The sequence below is a fragment of the Asterias amurensis genome, chromosome 6 (assembly GCF_032118995.1).
Source record: "Asterias amurensis chromosome 6, ASM3211899v1".
Lineage (NCBI taxonomy): Eukaryota > Metazoa > Echinodermata > Asteroidea > Forcipulatida > Asteriidae > Asterias > Asterias amurensis.
This window is the reverse complement of record NC_092653.1, coordinates 24243610-24264385: the sequence shown is the minus strand read 5'-3', so window position 1 is coordinate 24264385 and position 20776 is coordinate 24243610. Positions and strand designations below refer to the sequence as shown.

The 20776-nt window shown below is 35.5% G+C and overlaps 1 protein-coding gene and 1 long non-coding RNA gene across 10 annotated transcripts in view; both read right to left on the bottom strand.

The window, feature by feature from the left end:
* Nucleotides 1-261: 261 nt before the first annotated feature.
* On the bottom strand, nucleotides 262-5489 carry LOC139938534 (uncharacterized). Of its 2 annotated transcripts, none has more exons than XR_011786165.1 (5): nucleotides 5349-5489; nucleotides 3212-3331; nucleotides 2359-2471; nucleotides 1506-1617; nucleotides 262-830 (listed from the first exon to the last, which is right to left on the bottom strand). It is a non-coding gene; the product is annotated as an uncharacterized lncRNA (long non-coding RNA). The 2 variants fall into 2 exon arrangements; XR_011786164.1 differs by having other exon boundaries at nucleotides 2359-2441.
* A 7234-nt stretch (nucleotides 5490-12723) lies between these two features.
* LOC139938914 (uncharacterized) overlaps nucleotides 12724-20776 on the bottom strand; it is a 64075-nt gene continuing 56022 nt past the window's right edge. For 3 of the 8 annotated variants that reach the window (XM_071934579.1, XM_071934580.1, XM_071934581.1), the window contains exon 14: nucleotides 12724-16592. In XM_071934579.1, coding sequence (XP_071790680.1) covers nucleotides 16385-16592 — 208 coding nt within the window. In that variant the 3' untranslated portion in view covers nucleotides 12724-16384. The remainder of the gene's footprint in view (nucleotides 16593-20776) is intronic. The other 5 variants (XM_071934582.1, XM_071934583.1, XM_071934584.1 and 2 more) reach the window with 5 other exon arrangements.

Genomic DNA, 20776 nt, shown 5'->3' with positions numbered 1-20776 from the left:
TGAACAGGAAGTGAATATTAGCCTAATTTGTACAAGTCAACAATTAAGTTGTTTTTAGTCTTGGTTTTTTGAGAAGTTGCGCATGCTTAAGTTTCAGATTTTGGTTAAACAAAGTAGGACTCGATGGGCAAAAATTTACTCTAGTGTAGGTTTAAAAGTTATTAATTCATATGTATCAACCTTGTATAATACCATTGAAATCAACAAATTGAATTAGTGCACTATTTAAGTATCCCATGTCCTAAAAACAGTTGATTAAACCCTGTTCGAGCTGTCCTTTTTTATATAGAGCAGGCTTAATCTGTGTTTGCTTACTTGGCAAAAGACATGCCACTCAGGTTAACCCAGAGTGAAGTGAAAGCTAGGTAAAGGTTATAGCTGTTTTTCGTTTGCCCCTTATTATGTTTTACTAACTAAAGCAAAGGTTAGTGAAAAAAAATTGGCTCCAATAATCCTAGACATTAGCTGGGCATGTAAATAAGTCATTTCATTTAGCAAAAATGTTGGGAAATTCACAATAAATATTTGTTATAAAAAATGATAATCATAATTAAACTGTAATTGATCTGTAGGGTACAACCACTCATCTGGGTTAGGCTGGTGCCTGCATGAAGTCCCCAGAGTGTTGTGGCATGTAGGTGGGTTACAGTGCTGCTAAAACAGCCCACTATACGCCGACGATGTACAAAATATACGTAATACGTAAGTGATTTATACCTGCATTATAACTTTTACACATCTACAGTGACGAGGGTTAGACAATGAACTGATGAAAGGCGCTTGAAACTCCGGAATCTGCTCTGCAAGAACAACATTTGAAGACGAGGCACCTACAATGCAAGGACACAAAACAAAATCAGCAAATAGATCATATTGAAAAAAAAAGACTATTAATGATGATATCTATACCGCGCATTACTAAAAATGCTCTAAGCGCCTTGCAATAAAAGTGATCACAATGAACTAAAACAATGACATAGTTGACAACCCCGTTGTTGCTATGAAAGCGACTTTCTTGTATGGCAGACCGTAAATGTGTCTAAACGCATACATCAATGAAGCACGCAGCGTTCCCGGTTTGATTTCTGTGGCACCCACAAGTACACACACTCGCTCAAAGACACAATGTTGTAGGGCAGGTATTTGAGTCTTGACGTCATATTTGGTATGGTCTATTGGAAATGTTTTTTCTTGAAAAATTACCAACAGCCAATATGCATGTTGCACTACACATGATCAAAATAACTTGCAAGGGATTCTCAGGGTGAAATGTGAGTGATGACATCAGCAACTATCATGGAGTGCTGATTTTTAAGCAATGTGGTTCGCAAAATTAAAAACAGGATGACTTTCATCTTGGCAGCTAAATTTATTTTTTACCTGTTTTCAAGTTCCCAAATTTTTTCCCAGATTGTTGAAGCAAGATGGTGGGGTACAGTGCTGCTAAAACAGCCCACTATAGGCCGACGGTTTACAAAATACACGTAATACAAAGGAATTTTTACCTGAATTATAACTGTTACACATCTACAGTGACGAGGGTTAGACAATGAACTGATGAAAGCACTTGAAACTCCGGAATCTGCTCTGCAAGCACAACATTCGAAGACGAGGCACCTACAATGTAAACACACAAAACAAAATCAGTTAATAGATTGTATCAAATATAAATAAAATTAAAAACGATACCGGCATTTTCTGTATGCTGTAAAGCACCTTACAATAAAAATTATCATGATAAACTAGACGCACTTACATTCTGCCCTGCAAGATAGTCACTTTCATATCAATGAAGGGGTTCTTTACTGTGTCATTGTTTTAGTTCATCATGATAATAGTAAAGAACCCCTTTGTTGCTATGAAAGCGACCATCTTGTATGGCAGACTGTAAGTGCGTCTAAACACATACATCAATGAAGCACGCAGCGTTCCCAGTTTGATTTCTGTGGCACCCGCTCGTACAAGAACCCACACTCACTCACAGGCGCCATATTATAGGGCAGGTATTTGAGTGGTGGCATCATTTGATATTGTCTATTGGAAATGTTTTTTTTTCTTGAAAAATTACCAAGAGCCAATGCATGTCGCAATACACATGTGATCAAAATAACTTGCAAAAGATTCTGGGTGAAATGCCAGTTCACGCGACATCAGCAACCATCATGGAGTGCTGATTTTGAAGCAATGAGGTACACAAAATTAAAAACAGGATGACTTTTATCTTGGAAACTAAATTGATGTTGTACCTGTTCTCAAGTTCCCAATTTTTTTCCCAGAGTGTTGTGGCATAGTGCTGCTAAAACAGCCCACTATACGCCGACGGTGTACAAAATATACATAATACAAAGAAATTTTTACCTGCATTATAACTGTTACACATCTACAGTGACGACGGTTAGACAATGAACTGATGAAAGGCGCTTGAAACTCATGAATCTGCTCTGCAAGCACAACATTTGAAGCCGAGGCACCTACAATGCAAACACACAAAACAAAATCAGTCAATAGATTGTATCAAATAAAAATATTATTAAAAACGATATACCTACATTTTCCATACACTCTTAAAGCCATTATACACTTTCGGTAAACAGTATTGTCCAAGTCCCACACTTCGTGTCTCACAACTTATATATAAAACAACAAACCTGTGAAAATTTAGGCTCAATCGGTCATCGGAGTCGGGAGAAAAAAACGGGAAAACCCACTCTTGTTTCCGCGCGTTTCGCCGTGTCATGATATGTGTTTAAAATAAATCCGTAATTCTCGCTAACGAGAATTTATATTGTTTTACCGTTTTCTCAAAAAGTAAAGCATTTCATGGACTTATATTTCAAGAGAAGTCTTTCACCATTACCTTCTGTAAACCCTCAAAATTATGTGTAAATCTGTGAACTTTTTTTCTTTTTCTGTACCGAAAGGGTCAAATGGCTTTAAGTGCCTTACAATAAAAATGATTGCAATAAACTAAAATAATGACATAGTAAACAACCCCTTTGTTGCTATAAAAGCGACTATCTTGTAGAGCAGAATGAAGTGCGTCTAAACGCATACATCAATGAAGCATGCAGTGTTCCAGGTTTGATACACACACTCACAAACGGAATGACTTTCATCTTGGCAGCTAAATTTATTTTTCACATGTTATCAATTTCCTAGGATATTAAAGGTTCAGCAATCTTAGTTAAGTTTCTCATACTAAAAGATTTACCTGTAAGAAAATCTGAGACTGCTGACGATGGGCTGCATTCTCCTCCAGTCCTCGGGCATCTAGCAACCTCTCTTGATGGACAGGTAGAAGTCTGTTGACAAAGGCATGTCTGTCAATAACCTACAATTAAAGAAAACAAAATAAAAATAAGTATTGAGTCCAGTGTTTCATAGTACACATTGCGCAAGGGGAATAAAAATTATATAATAAAAATTACGAGTTATAAACAACAGTTAATCAGACTCACAGCTAATTAAAAACGTGTACATGTCTGTTTATAGGGGTTTAAGGTTGGTTAAATGATTGATATAACCTTGGTGTGAAGATTATCTTAACTAGTGATGATCTAGGTCAACAGTTTGTTGGAGGAAAACAAAACTGAATTGACTTGGTCCTTTTTTCGTTGGCCATGGACTATATAGAGGTTCCGGGTGAAGACAAGCATTTCAATAAGATTCTGTTGAGAAACACTAAACAAAAAAGCGGTGTACTTTTTGCCTGCAAGAAACATCACCAAGTTTCAGAATATGAATGATAAGACGGCAAAGCAGCAATGGAAACATCAACCAACGATGAAAAGACTATTAGCTATTTACGTGGATAAAAAAACCCATGAGGAAAACCCACACCACCAGGCAGGTACTGTAAACTATGGTGGCCCTGAAGGGACATCGCATATCGCAAACGTGTGTGCACACGTATGCAATGTCGTGAAACAATTTGCATATATGTGCGCACACGTATGCAATGTCGTGAAACAATTCGCGAATATGTGCGCACACGTATGCAATGTTGTGAAACAATTCGCGAATATGTGCGCACACGTATGCAATATCGTGAAACAATTCGCATATATGTGCGCACACGTATGCAATGTCGTGAAACAATTGGCATATATGTGCGCACACATAAGCAATGTCGTGAAACAATTCGCGAATATGTGTGCAGACGTATGCAATGTCGTGAAACAAATCACGAATATGTGCGCACACGTATGCAATATCGTGAAACAATTCGCGAATATGTGCGCAGACGTATGCAATGTCGTGAAACAATGCGCGAATATGTGCGCATACGTATGCGAATTTATTTGCAATGTCGTGAATTTTATTGCATACCTTGTCGCATACCTTTCAATTAAATTCCTAATGAACTGGGGAGTTGTAGCAGCTAGTTAGGAAATCCTGTCGCTTCGTGAAACTACTTTGGTAATGAAATTCGCGGCTGGCGTGGCGGCTGAGAATTCGCGGCTAGCTTCAGCTTGGTGTAGAGATGGCCACACTAAAATGTACCTGCATGGTACCCAAGCTCCTGCCTTGATGAAGTATATTTGGTATACAAAATGGAACCAGTGCCAATTTGCGTACTCCCTAGATCACTAACAAATTGACCGCAACTATGACATCATCCCAAAGGTATGCGACAAGGTATGCAATAAAACTCACGACATTGCAAACAAATTCGCATACGTCTGCGCACATATTCGCGAATTGTTTCACGACATTGCATTCATGTGCGCACATATATTCGCGAATTGTTTCACGACATTGCATACGTGTGCGCACATATTCGCAAATTGTTTCACGACATTGCATACGTATGCGCACATATGCGCGAATTGTTTTACGACATTGCATACGTGTGCGCACATATTCGCGAATTGTTTCACGACATTGCATACGTGTGCGCGACATTGCATACGTGTGCGCACATATTCGCAAATTGTTTCACGACATTGCATACGTATGCGCACATATTCGCGAAATGTTTTACGACATTGCATACGTGTGCGCACATATTTGCGAATTGTTTCACGACATTGCATACGTGTGCGCACATATTCGCGAATTGTTTCACGACATTGCATACGTGTGCGCACATATTCGCAAATTGGTTCACGACATTGCATACGTATGCGCACACGTTTGCGACATGCGATGTCCCTTCAGGGTCACCATAGTAAACCCCAACCACAAGCAAGACTCCGGTCCGAGCGTGCACGGGGCCGCTGTACAGAAGGCGAGAAATCGCGAAAGAAACGACTGAGCCAACATTAATGGCCCAATTATCTCAAATCTACGGTGACAAAATCCTTACAAATTTTGTCAACATGTCCACAATCAATCAATTAACTCACCTACACACTTTAGCGGCGGTTGTGTTCGAGGAAATCTGTGAAAACGTGAATTTGTTGGCGAGTATTCCACGGAGATCCTTCGACGTCGTCCATGTTGCTTTCCAGTAGAGCCGGCCTGTTCTGCGTGTCACATGATCAAGCCTTCCCGGGCTATGAACTAGTTTGCATAACAAAACCAAGTCCTTCTCAAAGGATTTAGTTGTGAAAGAACTTGTAGCTGGGCGGGTTTTCATCTGGAGTTTTTGTTACAAAAGCGGGAGTCTTTTAAAAAAAGGAAATATTTTGTTCTAAGTTATTTTTATATAATCAAATTCATTGCGGTTAACCGAAAAACATTATGATGCCGTTTTTTTAACCTGAAAGCTTTCAGATAACACCAGAGGGCACAAGTTTAGATCCCGTTCTTATTCTTATTTTGTTTGGTAGTTTACTTATTAAAAAAATGTTGAGTTGAAATTGTAACAAAACTACCAAGTTGTTCATTAAATATTATATTTACATGCCAATTTTTTGTATTAGCTTTTATGTTCTGACAGAGAGCGGCCCTCTGTTGATCACATTTGCTCCCATGTTCATGCCAGCCAGCCAGACAAGCAAATAATTGGTCAATATTATGCAATTTATTTTGTAAGTTAGCATGGGCTGAAATCAGAATCCCATGTGATTTATATTTTAAGTAAAGTGAAAGGTAATGCTTATTTGGGAACACCCGTAAAAAATACAACAGTTGCAGTATGGTGATCAAGCTTCCCCCCTCGAAATTCTCTCCCTAAAAAACTGTCAAGATGAGATTATGGTTGCAAGGCATTATAAATTGCCCAGGACTAACAATTTTATTTAGATTCTTTAGATTGTTCATCCTTTTGTTAATGAAAATTGTTTTATTTGTACTTTTCTACGGGACAAAAATTTGAAATTTGACTCGAATAGGACGAACATAATTCCTGAATTATAGAACAGCAAATATGCAAATTGAGCAGTTTGAACTTCACTGTCGTTGTTATTGATTATATCGTCCTTTCTCTAAGCAAAAAAAAAATCAAAAATGTAGCAAACTGTACACACTGATAATTCAAACACAAATAAATCAAACCTTTCAGAAAGTAGTTGCATATTTCAATTAAAATTTATTAATGCCAGTGACTTTTTATTAAATTACAATGCATTTGTGTCACTGAGGAACCAATCAAACACTTAAACAATAACAATAAAACAGACTTGCAAAGTGCCTGGTTTACACAATCAAAGCACTATCACAATCAAGTTTGTAGCGAATTTATAATTGGCTTATAAAATTTAGAAATTTTAAATGCTACAAAAACATTCCTCATATTGTCACTGAAAGATCTGCTCAACATGAATTAAGTTTTCCAGTCCAATTTACATTAACAGTGAGTTTCCTGAATAAGAACATAGCCCATAAGGCAGAGCATCCTTAAAGGCAGTGGACACTATTGGTAATTGTCAAAGACTAGCCTTCACAGTTGGTGTATCTCAACATAAAATAACAAACCTGTGAAAATTTGAGCTTAATCGGTCATCGAACTTGCGAGATAAGAGTGAAAGAAAAAACACCCTTATCTTCACACGAAGTTGTGTGCGTTTAGATGGTTGATTTCGAGACCTCAAGTTCTAAACTTGAGGTCTCGAAATCAAATTCGTGGAAAATTACTTCTTTCTCGAAAACTATGGCACTTCAGAGGGAGCCGTTTCTCACAATGTTTTATACCATCAACCTCTCCCCATTACTCGTCACCAAAAAAGGTTTTATGCTAATAATTATTTTGAGTAATTACCAATAGTGTCCACTGCCTTTAACATTTAGTTCATCACATTTTGGTGACATAAAAATAATTATGACCACAAATCACAATAGATATTTCTAGAACAGCAAATTGTGTCTACAAAAAAAGAAGTACAAGTTAACTGTGATATATACTTATTTCCGAAGTGTCCGGATAAATTTTAAAATGGGCCTTTATGAGCCAGGAATTTTTGGTTAATAATACTGCAACTGGTTAAATTTGTTGTTTCGAAAGATTTGGGACAATTTTATTTTTCGGCCAGTTTTTAATAATGGGCCTTTTTGAGCCAGGATTTTTGGTTAAAAATACTGCAAGGGGTTAAACTTGTTCTTTTGAAAGATTTGGGACCATTTTATTTTTCGGCCAATTTTTAAAAATGGGCCTTTTTGAGCCAGAATTTTTGGTTAAAAATACTGCAAGGGGTTAAACTTGTGCTTTTGAAAGATTTGGGACCGTGTTATTTTTCGGCCAATTTTTAAAAATGGGCCTTTTTGAGCCGGATTTTTGGTTAAAAATACTGCAAGGGGTTAAACTTGTTCTTTTAAAAGATTTGGGACCATTTTATTTTTCGGTCAATTTTTAAAAATGGGCCTTTTTGAGCCAGGATTTTTGGTTAAAAATACTGCAAGGGGTTAAACTTGTTCTTTTGAAAGATTTGGGACCATTTTATTTTAAGGCCAATTTTTAAAAATGGGCCTTTTTGAGCCAGAATTTTTGGTTAAAAATACTGCAAGGGGTTAAACTTGTTCTTTTGAAAGATTTGGGACCATTTTATTTTTCGGCCAATTTTTAAAAATGGGCCTTTTTGAGCAAGGATTTTTGGTTAAAAATACTGCAAGGGGTTAAACTTGTTCTTTTAAAAGATTTGGGATCATTTTATTTTTCGGTCAATTTTTAAAAATGGGCCTTTTTGAGCCAGGATTTTTGGTTAAAAATACTGCAAGGGGTTAAACTTGTTCTTTTGAAAGATTTGGGACCATTTTATTTTTCGGCCAATTTTTAAAAATGGGCCTTTTTTAGCCAGGATTTTTGGTTAAAAATACTGCAAAGGGTTAAACTTGTTCTTTTGAAAGATTTGGGACCATTTTATTCTTCGGCCAGTTTTTAAAAATGGGCCTTTTTTAGCCAGGATTTTTGGTTAAAAATACTGCAAAGGGTTAAGCTTGTTCTTTTGAAAGATTTGGGTTCATGTTATTTTTCTGCCAATTTTTAAAAATGGGCCTTTTCGAGCCAGGATTTTTGTTTAAAAATACTGCAAGGGGTTAAACTTGTTCTTTTGAAAGATTTGGGACCATTTTATTCTTCGGCCAGTTTTTAAAAATGGGCCTTTTTGAGCCAGGGTTTTTTGGTTCAAAATACTGCAAGGGGTTAAACTTGTTCTTTTAAAAGATTTGGGACCGTGTTATTTTTCGGCCAATTTTTAAAAATGGGCCTTTTCGAGCCAGGATTTTTGGTTAAAAATACTGCAAGGGGTTAAACTTATTCTTTTGAAAGATTTGGGACCATTTTATTTTTCGATCAATTTAAAAAAAAAGGACCTTTTTGAGCCAGGATTTTTGGTTACAAATACTGCAAGGGGTTAAACTTGTTCTTTTGAAAGATTTGGGACAATTTTATTTTTCGGCCAATTTTTAAAAATGGGCCTTTTCGAGCCAGGATTTTTTGTTAAAAATACTGCAAGGGGTTAAACTTGTTCTTTTGAAAGATTTTGGGACCATTTTATTTTTCGGCCAATTTTTAAAAATGGGCCTTTTCGAGCCAGGATATTTGGTTAAAAATACTGCAAGGGGTTAAATTTGTTCTTTCGAAAGATTTAGAACAATTTTATTTTTCGGCCAATTTTTAAAAATGGGCCTTTTTGAGCCAGGATTTTTGGTTAAAAATACTGCAAGAGGTTAAACTTGTTCTTTTGAAAGATTTGGGACCATAATATTTTGGGCCAGTTTTTAAAAATGGGCCTTTTTGAGCCAGGATATTTGGTTAAAAATACTGCAAGGGGTTAAACTTGTTTTTTTGAAAGATTTGGGACCATTTTATTTTTCGGCCAATTTTTAAAAATGGGCCTTTTTGAGCCAGGATTTTGTGTTAAAAATACTGCAAGGGGTTAAATTTGTTCTTTCGAAAGATTTAGAACAATTTTATTTTTCGGCCAATTTTTAAAAATGGGCCTTTTTGAGCCAGGATTTTTGGTTAAAAATACTGCAAGAGGTTAAACTTGTTCTTTTGAAAGATTTGGGACCATAATATTTTTGGGCCAGTTTTTAAAAATGGGCCTTTTTGAGCCAGGATATTTGGTTAAAAATACTGCAAGGGGTTAAACTTGTTTTTTTGAAAGATTTGGGACCATTTTATTTTTCGGCCAATTTTTAAAAATGGGCCTTTTTGAGCCAGGATTTTGTGTTAAAAATACTGCAAGGGGTTAAACTTGTTCTTTTGAAAGATTTGGGACCATTTTATTTTTCGGTCAATATAAAAAAAAGGACCTTTTTGAGCTAGGATTTTTGGTTCCCAATACTGCAAGGGGTTAAACTTGTTCTTTTGAAAGATTCGGGACCATAATATTTTCGGCCAATTTTTAAAAAAGTGCCTTTTCGAGCCAGGATTTTTGGTTAAAAATACTGCAAGTGGTTAAACTTGTTCTTTTGAAAGATTTGGGACCGTTTTATTTTTCGGCCAATTTTTAAAAATGGGCCTTTTTGAGCCAGGATTTTTGGTTAAAAATACTGCAAGGGGTTAAATTTGTTCTTTAGAAAGATTTGGGACAATTTTAATTTTCGGCCAGTTTTTAATAATGGGCCTTTTTGAGCCAGGATTTTTGGTTAAAAATACTGCAAGGGGTTAAACTTGTTCTTTTGAAAGATTTGGGACCGTGTTATTTTTCGGCCAATTTTTAAAAATGGGCCTTTTCGAGCCAGGATTTTTGGTTAAAAATACTGCAAGGGGTTAAACTTATTCTTTTGAAAGATTTGGGACCATTTTATTTTTCGGCCAACTTTTAAAAATGGGCCTTTTTGAGCCAGGATTTTTGGTTAAAAATACTGTAAGGGGTTAAACTTGTTCTTTTGAAAGGTTTGGGACCATTTTATTTTTTTCGGCCAATTTTTAAAAATGAGCCTTTTTGAGCCAGAATTTTTGGTTAAAAATACTGCAAGGGGTTAAACTTGTTCTTTTGACTGGTTTGGGACCATTTTATTTTTCGGCCAATATTTTAAAATGGGCCTTTTTGAGCCAGGATTTTTGGTTCAAAAAACTGCAAGGGGTTAAACTTGTTCTCTTGATTGATTTGGGACCGTGTTATTTTTCGGCCAATTTTTAAAAATGGGCCTTTTCGAGCCAGGATTTTTGGTTAAAAATACTGAAAGGGGTTAAACTTGTTCTTTTGAAAGATTTGGGACCGTGTTATTTTTCGGCCAATTTTTAAAAATGGGCCTTTTCGAGCCAGGATTTTGGTTAAAAATACTGCAAGGGGTTAAACTTATTCTTTTGAAAGATTTGGGACCATTTTATTTTTCGGTCAATATAAAAAAAAGGACCTTTTTGAGCTAGGATTTTTGGTTCCCAATACTGCAAGGGGTTAAACTTGTTCTTTTGAAAGATTTGGGACCGTGTTATTTTTCGGCCAATTTTTAAAAATGGGCCTTTTCGAGCCAGGATTTTTGGTTAAAAATACTGCAAGGGGTTAAACTTATTCTTTTGAAAGATTTGGGACCATTTTATTTTTCGGCCAATTTTTAATAATGGGCCTTTTTGAGCCAGGATTTTTGGTTAAAAATACTGCAAGGGGTTAAACTTGTTCTTTTGAAAGAATTGGGACCGTGTTATTTTTCGGCCAATTTTTAAAAATGGGCCTTTTCGAGCCAGGATTTTTGGTTAAAAATACTGCAAGGGGTTAAACTTATTCTTTTGAAAGATTTGGGACCATTTTATTTTTCGATCAATTTAAAAAAAAAGGACCTTTTTGAGCCAGGATTTTTGGTTAAAAATACTGCAAGGGGTTAAACTTGATCTTTTGAAAGATTTTGGACTATTTTATTTTTCGGCCAATTTTTAAAAATGGGCCTTTTTGAGCCAGGATCTTTTGTTAAAAATACTGCACGGGGTAAAACTTGTTCTTTTGAAAGATTTGGGACCATTTTATTTTTCGGCCAATTTTTAAAAAAGGCCCTTTTTGAGCCAGGATTTTTGGTTAAAAATACTGCAAGGGGTTAAACTTGTTCTTTCGAAAGATTTGGGACAATTTTATTTTTCGGCCAATTTTAAAAAATGGGCCTTTTTGAGCCAGGATTTTTGGTTAAAAATACTGCAAGGGGTTAAACTTGTTCTTTTGAAAGATTTGGGACCATTTTATTTTTCGGCCAATTTTTAAAAATGGGCCTTTTTGAGCCAGGATTTTTGGTTAAAAATACTGCAAGGGGTTAAACTTGTTTTTTTGAAAGATTTGGGACAATTTTATTTTTCGGCCAACTTTTAAAAATGAGCCTTTTTGAGCCAGGATTTTTGTTTAAAAATACTGCAAGGGGTTAAACTTATTCTTTTGAAAGATTTGGGACCATTTTATTTTTCGGCCAACTTTTAAAAATGGGCCTTTTTGAGCCAGGATTTTTTGTTAAAAATACTGCAAGGGGTTAAATTTGTTTTTTTTTAAGATTTGGGACAATTTTATTTTTCGGCCAATTTTTAAAAAAGGCCCTTTTTGAGCCAGGATTTTTGTTTAAAAGTACTGCAAGGGGTTAAACTTGTTCTTTTGAAAGATTTGGGACCATGTTATTTTTCGGCCAATTTTTAAAAATGGGCCTTTTCGAGCCAGGATTTTTGGTTAAAAATACTGCAAGGGGTTAAATTTGTTCTTTCGAAAGATTTGGGACAATTTTATTTTTCGGCCAATTTTTAAAAAAGGCCCTTTTTGAGCCAGGATTTTTGGTTAAAAATACTGCAAGGGGTTAAACTTGATCTTTTGAAAGATTTTGGACTATTTTATTTTTCGGCCAATTTTTAAAAATGGGCCTTTTTGAGCCAGGATCTTTTGTTAAAAATACTGCACGGGGTAAAACTTGTTCTTTTGAAAGATTTGGGACCATTTTATTTTTCGGCCAATTTTTAAAAATGGGCCTTTTTGAGCCAGGATTTTTGGTTAAAAATACTGCAAGGGGTTAAACTTGTTCTTTCGAAAGATTTGGAACAATTTTATTTTTCGGCCAATTTTAAAAAATGGGCCTTTTTGAGCCAGGATTTTTGGTTAAAAATACTGCAAGGGGTTAAACTTGTTCTTTTGAAAGATTTGGGACCATTTTATTTTTCGGCCAATTTTTAAAAATGGGCCTTTTTGAGCCAGGATTTTTGGTTAAAAATACTGCAAGGGGTTAAACTTGTTTTTTTGAAAGATTTGGGACAATTTTATTTTTCGGCCAATTTTTAAAAATGAGCCTTTTTGAGCCAGGATTTTTGTTTAAAAATACTGCAAGGGGTTAAACTTATTCTTTTGAAAGATTTGGGACCATTTTATTTTTCGGCCAACTTTTAAAAATGGGCCTTTTTGAGCCAGGATTTTTTGTTAAAAATACTGCAAGGGGTTAAACTTGTTCTTTTGAAAGGTTTGGGACCATTTTATTTTTTTCGGCCAATTTTTAAAAATGAGCCTTTTTGAGCCAGAATTTTTGGTTAAAAATACTGCAAGGGGTTAAACTTGTTCTTTTGACTGGTTTGGGACCATTTTATTTTTCGGCCAATATTTTAAAATGGGCCTTTTTGAGCCAGGATTTCTTGTTCAAAAAACTGCAAGGGGTTAAACTTGTTCTCTTGATTGATTTGGGACCAGTATTTTTTTCAGCCAATTTTAAAAAAATGGGCCTTTTCAAACCAGGATTTTTTGTTAAAAAAAACTGCAAGGGGTTAAACTTCTTCTTTTGACTGGTTTGGGACAATTTTATTTTTCGGCCAATTTTTAAAAATGGGCCTTTTTGAGCCAGGATTTTTTGTTCAAAAAACTGCAAGGGGTTAAACTTGTTCTTTTGACTGGCTTGGGACCATTTTATTTTTCGGCCAATTTTTTAAAATGGGCCTTTTTGAGCAAGTATTTTTTGTTTAAAAAACTGCAAGGGGTTAAACTTGTTGTTTTGAAAGATTTTGACCAATTTATTTATCGGCCATTTTTAAATTCTGATACAATTTTATTTTTTTTATTTTTTTAATAGGCCTTTTGAGCCAGGATTATTTGTTAAAAAAACTTTGTTAAACTTGTTCTTTGGACAGATTTGGGACCCATTATTTTGGGGATTTTTTTTTTTAAATGAGCCTTTTTAAGCCAGGATTTTTTGTAAAATAAAGTGCAAGGGATAATCTTGTTCTTTTGACTAATATTGGGACAATTTTGCTTTTCGGCCAACTTTTTTAAAATGGGTCTGTTTGAGCCAGGATTTGTTGTAAAAAAAACTGCAAGGGGTTAAACTTGTTCTTTTTACTACTTTTAATTGATTCACCAATGCTTAACATCATAAAATGTTGAGCTGAAAAGGGAGGTTTGCAAAGTAAACAGGTTTTACTAAAATAAATTAACAAAAAAATGCTCAACTTATGTCAACAAATGAAACACTTAAAAAGTTGTTTAAAAAGTCTATGAATGTTTTTTGAAGAATTAAGAGATAACAGGTCCACAAATGTATGCAGAAGGCCTATTAGTCATCGTTCGAGATAAAATAATAAACAAACAATGGTTTAGTTCGTGAAAAAAAAAAGAATTATATAGATTTAACTGGCTGAAACAGTTTCTATTCCTACGTAAGTGTGCTTTTATTTACACATTTTGTATTGCTTTAATACACTGTAGCAACCAATTGCACCGATGATGGCACAATCGGGTTGTCACTCCGCTCTCATACAATAGCAGCCTGCATACATGCCTCAGAGAGAGTCTTAAACACCTTCCACAAACAGAGCCATATGCTCCTCCCACTCCAAATATTACAATTCTTGGCGAGCCGAAGACTGCTAAAAAGACTTCAGAAAATGGACTTCCCAATTGAAGTGTCATGAAAGCAAAAGACCTCCGATGGTCATGATACAAATATCTTAACAAATATTTAAAAAACTTAAAAACAAACTTGGTTTCAGTTAGTTCAAATGCTTTCTATTTTGAGAAAAGTCCCCTTTGGTAAGATTTCAATCAAAAATTTTTAAAAATGGGGATTGTTAGGCTCATTAAAGACTCCCTCTATAAGAAACATGTATCCAACCCCTCGTTGGGTTCAGGCTGCATTTTTAGTCTTCCCACTTGCTAAAAATTGAAAATATAAAACACAGACTTTTAGAACTTCTGGTATAGTGGCAAATCTGAAGAAAACAAAAACCTGCTAAAAAATTGTCCCTAAGATAACATTGATGATAAAATAATATTGTTCACACTAATATATAAAACACTAATAATTAAAACATGCATATTTGAATAACTACCAAGTGATTTTCTCTCGGTAGGTTCCCATTAAAGTATTTTTCTCACACTCTTTTTCAGAAAGTTGTTTATTATGTGTTGCTTCAAGTTTCATTTGAAGGATGAAAACTTCAAGATCAAAGTTTTCAACAACAAAAATGTTTCAGAATGTTCGTGTCGCCATTGCAAACCTTACTCGATATTCTGGAATGATTAGAAACAAAATACCGACTCAAGATGTACAAAAAAAACAAAAAAAACTAAGAGTAATACAATCAGTAATTAAAAAAATTCTGAATTAATACAAGACATTTAATGAACAATAAAAAAATTCATTTAAATATGACTTATTAACAACTTTAAGAATAGGGTGAAACAAGAACAGCATATTTTAGCTCCTATTTCACTTATGTTGATGTTAAAATATTCCTTAAAATCAAAGAATTGCAGTGTTTTAACTCAAGTACACTATTAATTTGCAGGTAAATGATTTCACATTCTATCAAATGTTTGCATTTGTTTTGATGAAGCAAAATCATAGTTTTGGTCATTCTCAAAGAAGAACATGTCTATTTCCCTTTCCTACACATGGAAAACTACTCACAACCTTCCATTTTAGAGTCCTGATAAACATTTGGCAGTAACAGCTTTCATAAAAGGAATGTAAACATCAAATCCGATTTGGTCAATAAATAAAGACTTTTGAAAAGATTATATAACACTGCATGTTGGCATAACTTATCCTGAATTATTATTTCAGGTAAATTTTTCTTGCACAGATCCCGGTCAAAATGTGGCTTTTTCCAAAAATCTAAAAATCCAAGTTCCTTTAAGGAAAAACTGAATGTTAAAAAATTTGCTTAATTTATTAAAAGCACAACAATATTTTTGTTGAAAAGCTCTGTACATACAGCTGCCAAATTAAAGCAGGGTGATTTTAGGAAAAAGCCACAGTAAATATAGTTCCGCTCTCATTTTTCAATATAATAATAATAAATCATTGGGCAAGAATATTAAACCAGCTGCTCCACATTTAAGTTTAGACTTTCAATTCAAGTTTTGTTTGCAAAACTTACAAAGGCAACCCTTCGATCAGTTTCTCACAGAAATTCTGGGTGAAAAAAAGTTAACTTGCAGTGGTTTAATAAATTTAACCATATTTTGGTGAAATATGAGAGAGTAAAAACAGAGCTACCCCTAACAAAAGAAGTTTATCATGGACATGAAAGACCAAACTCAAAAAGTTGTACAAAACAAGGAATCTTGAAAACCTTAGAATTTCAAACAAATCAATGACAAGCTTCTTTTATCAAAGGTAGTTCGGAAACATGGATCCAATTTCATAGAGCTGCTTGGCAGCAGGAACTGTCAATATGGGTGAGCTGGTGCGCCTTCTACAGTTGCCCCCACAAAAGGCTATTTACCCAAATAGATCAGCAAAACAAATCACATTTTCACTTTCCAGCAGTAGTTTTGAAGTTTGAAATGGCTCAAACGAATGTAAAAATCATTCACCAGAAAAACGGTCTTGCTGCTTTGCAAACTTAGAATTCACTTGGGATCAGGTGTTGGGCGGGCCTGAGGGCAAACTTTGTTCAACCCCCCCCCCCCCCATAATTAACTGCTAACATAGCCTCTCCTGGGAAAACTATAGAGGGCACTACGTATTCACTTGCTTGATAAGTACACAACATGGCATGTTGGCTGGTTCAAAGTGCTTCTGCTTACACATATTGTCTGTACTTAGCACCAAACACTTCTTGTTGAAAGCAACTCTATGAAATTGGTTCCTCGAGTCTAGCCAGGTGTCACCGTTCATAACTACTTCTACTGTAGTAGCTCTGGCTTTGACTGCGGGACCTTGACCGGGATCTGGACCCTCTAGGGGAGCGTGAAGGGGACCTGGAGGGAGAGTGACTGTAGCTGTGGTGGCTGTCATAAGAGAAGTAGGAGCTCTCGCTGATTGAGGGGCTAGTAGGCTCTGGGCGATGGTAGGGAATGGGTAGCTTCCGGGCGCTATTATACAAATTTTAAAAAGGAGATAGGATTAGCAAATAGAAATGATTAACAAATCAGTAAGATAACTGATGTATGGGTTTTTTTTGGTTTTTTTTTTTTTTTTTTTTTTTTTTTGGGGGGGGGGCTATTCTGATTATGTGTTAATGAAAACATGTGAGTGAAATGGATGGAGTGGTTCTTTACAGGTCAGACTTACAAGTCCAGACAAATGGGCGAGTCTTATCTTGAGAGATGAAGTACAAAAAAATCGGCCCACTTATAAAAAGAAGTTTTCTCTATGAAGGTCATAGTGTATTTTCCTCATGTTTTCTGCACTTTTTTTCTTAAGCAGTGTATTTCTGGCAAGATCTTTGTAATTCAAACTACTTTGACGGTCATTTGACATAGTTTTGATTTACTTTCCTCTAAAATTAAAATCTGACAATGATCACAGTCATATTTACTTGTGTTGAGGAATATGGATATAAGTGATTTGTTTTGAACGACTAGTAAGTGATTTGAATATGTAAATGATAAAATACACACATCTGATTGGCTCAACAGTGCAAACAGGTAATGTTTAATAGTTAAAAGCCATGTAAAATATACCAGATAATATTTCAAGCATGGTCAATGAAATGGTTAAGCCAGCTGTGTATTTATTAAGGTATTGTTAATTATACAAGTTATTTACCACACTTGATGAATTCAAAAGTTAGTGCAAAGCACACACAAACACACACTAAAATGGTTAATGTAGGCGTGGTTTGTAGTTCGTAGAAATGGCTTGTAGAAGTTAAAGCTGCATGAAAGTAAGTGGTTAGTACATGACGTTAACGAAAGCTACTTTTAGTTTATTGTTTGTGTCAACTTCTAAAAGATAACTGAAGCAAAAACATGTAAAGTGTTAGGTGATAACTGTTAATGGCTGGACGTGTTTCACCTACGTCCGTGCAGAATGAGATCCTGCAAGAGTAAAAACTAAGTGACATTGCATTGCCCATTTTTTTTTTTTGCCTTTAAAAGTTTTGAACTTTCCTCTGAAAGAATTTCAACAGATACCGTTTCAAAGACATAATTAACTTTCTTGTGTGTCACAATTAACACCGTGGTGCTTGTACAAACTTTTTATATACTCCTTGAGCAGTATGGCTGCTGGAAATGTGAGAAAATAATCCACTTTCTAAGCCCTTTTTGTTTCAGTATCTCAAATAATTGTCTGCAACTTCCTATGCTCGAAGTTCACTTGCACAACATTTATTGCGACAGTGTTGTATCAATTACACAAGAAATCTCGAACAAGTGGACTTACGTCGTTACGTAAAGTTTCGAAAACATTTTAAATCAATGTTTAACCACTTTTTCGGCCGAAAAAATGGGCAGTGCATCGATAATTAGTTAAACAATGAAGAGAACTATAAAACTTACGCTAAAAATAATACTATAATTAGTTAAGGAAAATAAACTGGTGTTATTTGATTGGTTATAGTCATGTAGAAGTGCCTGTGCATGTCGAAGCAAACTTGAGAAACTGTAAACGGTGACATACTCCGGCACTCCAAGATAGTGTAAACACTTGTGGTTTACACGTTGGAAATAGGGTTAGCGTAAGGATTAGATGATTATACTAGGGGTGTTGGATTATTTGAGTGTTGAAACATAGGTGTTAAGTTATTAAGTTTTGACTTTTAGTAGAAATGTCTAATACTGTCTAAGCTCGTTCCGCATTAGAAGTAAGAGGTTTAAAGGAACACGTTGCCTTGGATCGGTCGAGTTGGTCTTTGAAAAGCGTTTGTAACCGTTTTTTATAAAATGCATATGGGTAGAAAGATGTTGTAAAAGTAGAATACAATGATCCACACAAACATGCCTCGAAATTGCGTGGTTTTCCTTTTACCTCGTCGACTAACACGTCGGCCATTTATGGGGGTCAAAAGTTTGACTCCCATAAATGGCCGACCATGTTAGTTCGCACAGTAGAAGGAAAACCACGCAATTTCGAGGCAAACTTGTGTGGATCATTGTATTCTACTTTTAAAACATCTTTCCAACCAGATGCATTTTGTAAAAAACGGTTACAAACGCTTTTGTTTTGACCAACTCGTCCGATCCAAGGCAACGTGTTCCTTTAAATACACTTAAGCACAGCAATCCAAGCTTGTTTTTTTTGCAAACTACTTGTTTACAAAAAGGTATTCATTGTTAACGCATTAGAAATGCACTGATATCATTTGCTTTTGTTAAATATTGAAAGTGCTTCAGAGTGCATGCAGTCGTGCAAACAGTGAACGGAAATTAAAATAAATAATCATCGAGACAACATTCACATGCACGTACTCAAGAAACTATTTTTTAACAGACACATTCAGTTGCCATGGTAACCCAACAAAAAACAAGCAAAGACAAAGAGAGAAAAAAAGGTCAATATCATCATGTACCACATGCAGGAGTTACTTTACAAATTGACGTATGTTAAGTTTATGTCTATTATTTTGTTTTTTAACCCTACACCAATGTGTGATATTAGCACTGTATACTAATTGGGATTCAAACCCCAACCCCAAACAATGAGCTAAGTAGGGCCCAATTTCATGGCTCTGCTTACCGTAAGCACAAAACCGGCGCTTACGGAAGCAGGGAATTCTGTGCTTACGGCAAGCGTATTTCATGGGTTAGAGGCGAATTTTGGCTTCTGCGCGTGCGTACTCTGCGTTTACTAGGCAATCTACGCTTACAAGGCTAGCACAGAAATTCGGCGCTTGCACGTAAGCAGGGAATCGTGATCGTAAGCGCAGAATTCGGTGGAAAGACTCCTAGCATATCAGTGGTGGCGAGTTCGAATCCCTCCCGAGTTGTACATCTGTGAACTTTCTACCTTCAAAAACCCAGGACGCAATGAGTATACATTTTGGTACCTGGTGGAGACCACAAGGACAAAATAAACTAGAGCTCAAGTGTTTTTCACCTGACCAACACTAGGTGTTCCAGAACGCATTAAAGGAACACGTTGCATTGGATCGGTCAAGTTGGTCTTTGATTAGCATTTGTAACCATTTGTTATAAAATGCATAAGTAGAATACAATGATCCACACAAGTATCACTCGAAATTGCGTGGTTTTTCTTTTACCTCGTCAACTCACACAGTCAGCCATTTATGGGAGTTAAATTTTTGACTCCCATAAATGGCCGACCGTGTTAGTTCGCAAAGTAAAAGGAAAACCACGTAATTTTTAGGCAAATTTGTGTGGATCATTGTATTCTACTTTTAAATCATCTTCTAACCATATACATTTTATAACAAACGGTTACAAACGCTTTTCCAAGACCAACTCGACCGATCCAAGGCAAGGTGTTCCTTTAAGCATAAAGTTACATAAGAAATTGTGGATGTTCCTTTTAAAACTGAACCTTTTAAGTGACGCACAAGGAAATTTGTTTACAAAATCTTTTTTGAAAACGATGTGCAGGGACAAAGGACAGAATAAAAGAATACTCCACAGGGATGGAATTTTGAGAACATGTGTACTTATCACACACTAGTGTTGGGTAAAGCCCACAATTCTTAATCCTATTGCAAGTACTACTTCTACCATAAAGAAACCTTTATCTAACAACATTCAAATTCAAGCAAGTCAAATTAACTCATTTTTGATAAGAAGACATCTAAGCTCAATTTCTGAAGCTGTCGGTTATGGAAAATGTGATATAGTGGCTCTACGGTGGCTCACTTAAAGTGAGTGAAATAGACTTATGGGCACCATTCACAATAATGTGAAAAGTATAGCATTCTTTGCCAAAACACTCAATGTTTTGCAAACAGAGTTGGCAGCAATTGTCTACTCAGCTGTTTTGTGTGAGAAATCCTTTTCATTTCTGGTACACTATGTTGGTAATCTCATTATCCCAATTGTGATTTATCAGTATGGCTCTCCACTGGAACTTTTATAAGTTTTATTTCTTAAGAGAACCATATTGAGGTATCTTTTGTTTGTATAATTTAGCAGTTTGTTTATAAATAAAGCATGGCCTACTCATCAATTTCTACCTTAAGAATTACGATTTGATGTTGAAACCAATATGTTTTAGTTTACTTATACATGTACCACCATGCTTATACACAACTTTGTGTCTGCCTTTGAACAGGTTTAGCAAAGGTTGGTTTAGTTAAACCACAAGTGTACTGTGTGTCAACCTTTGAACT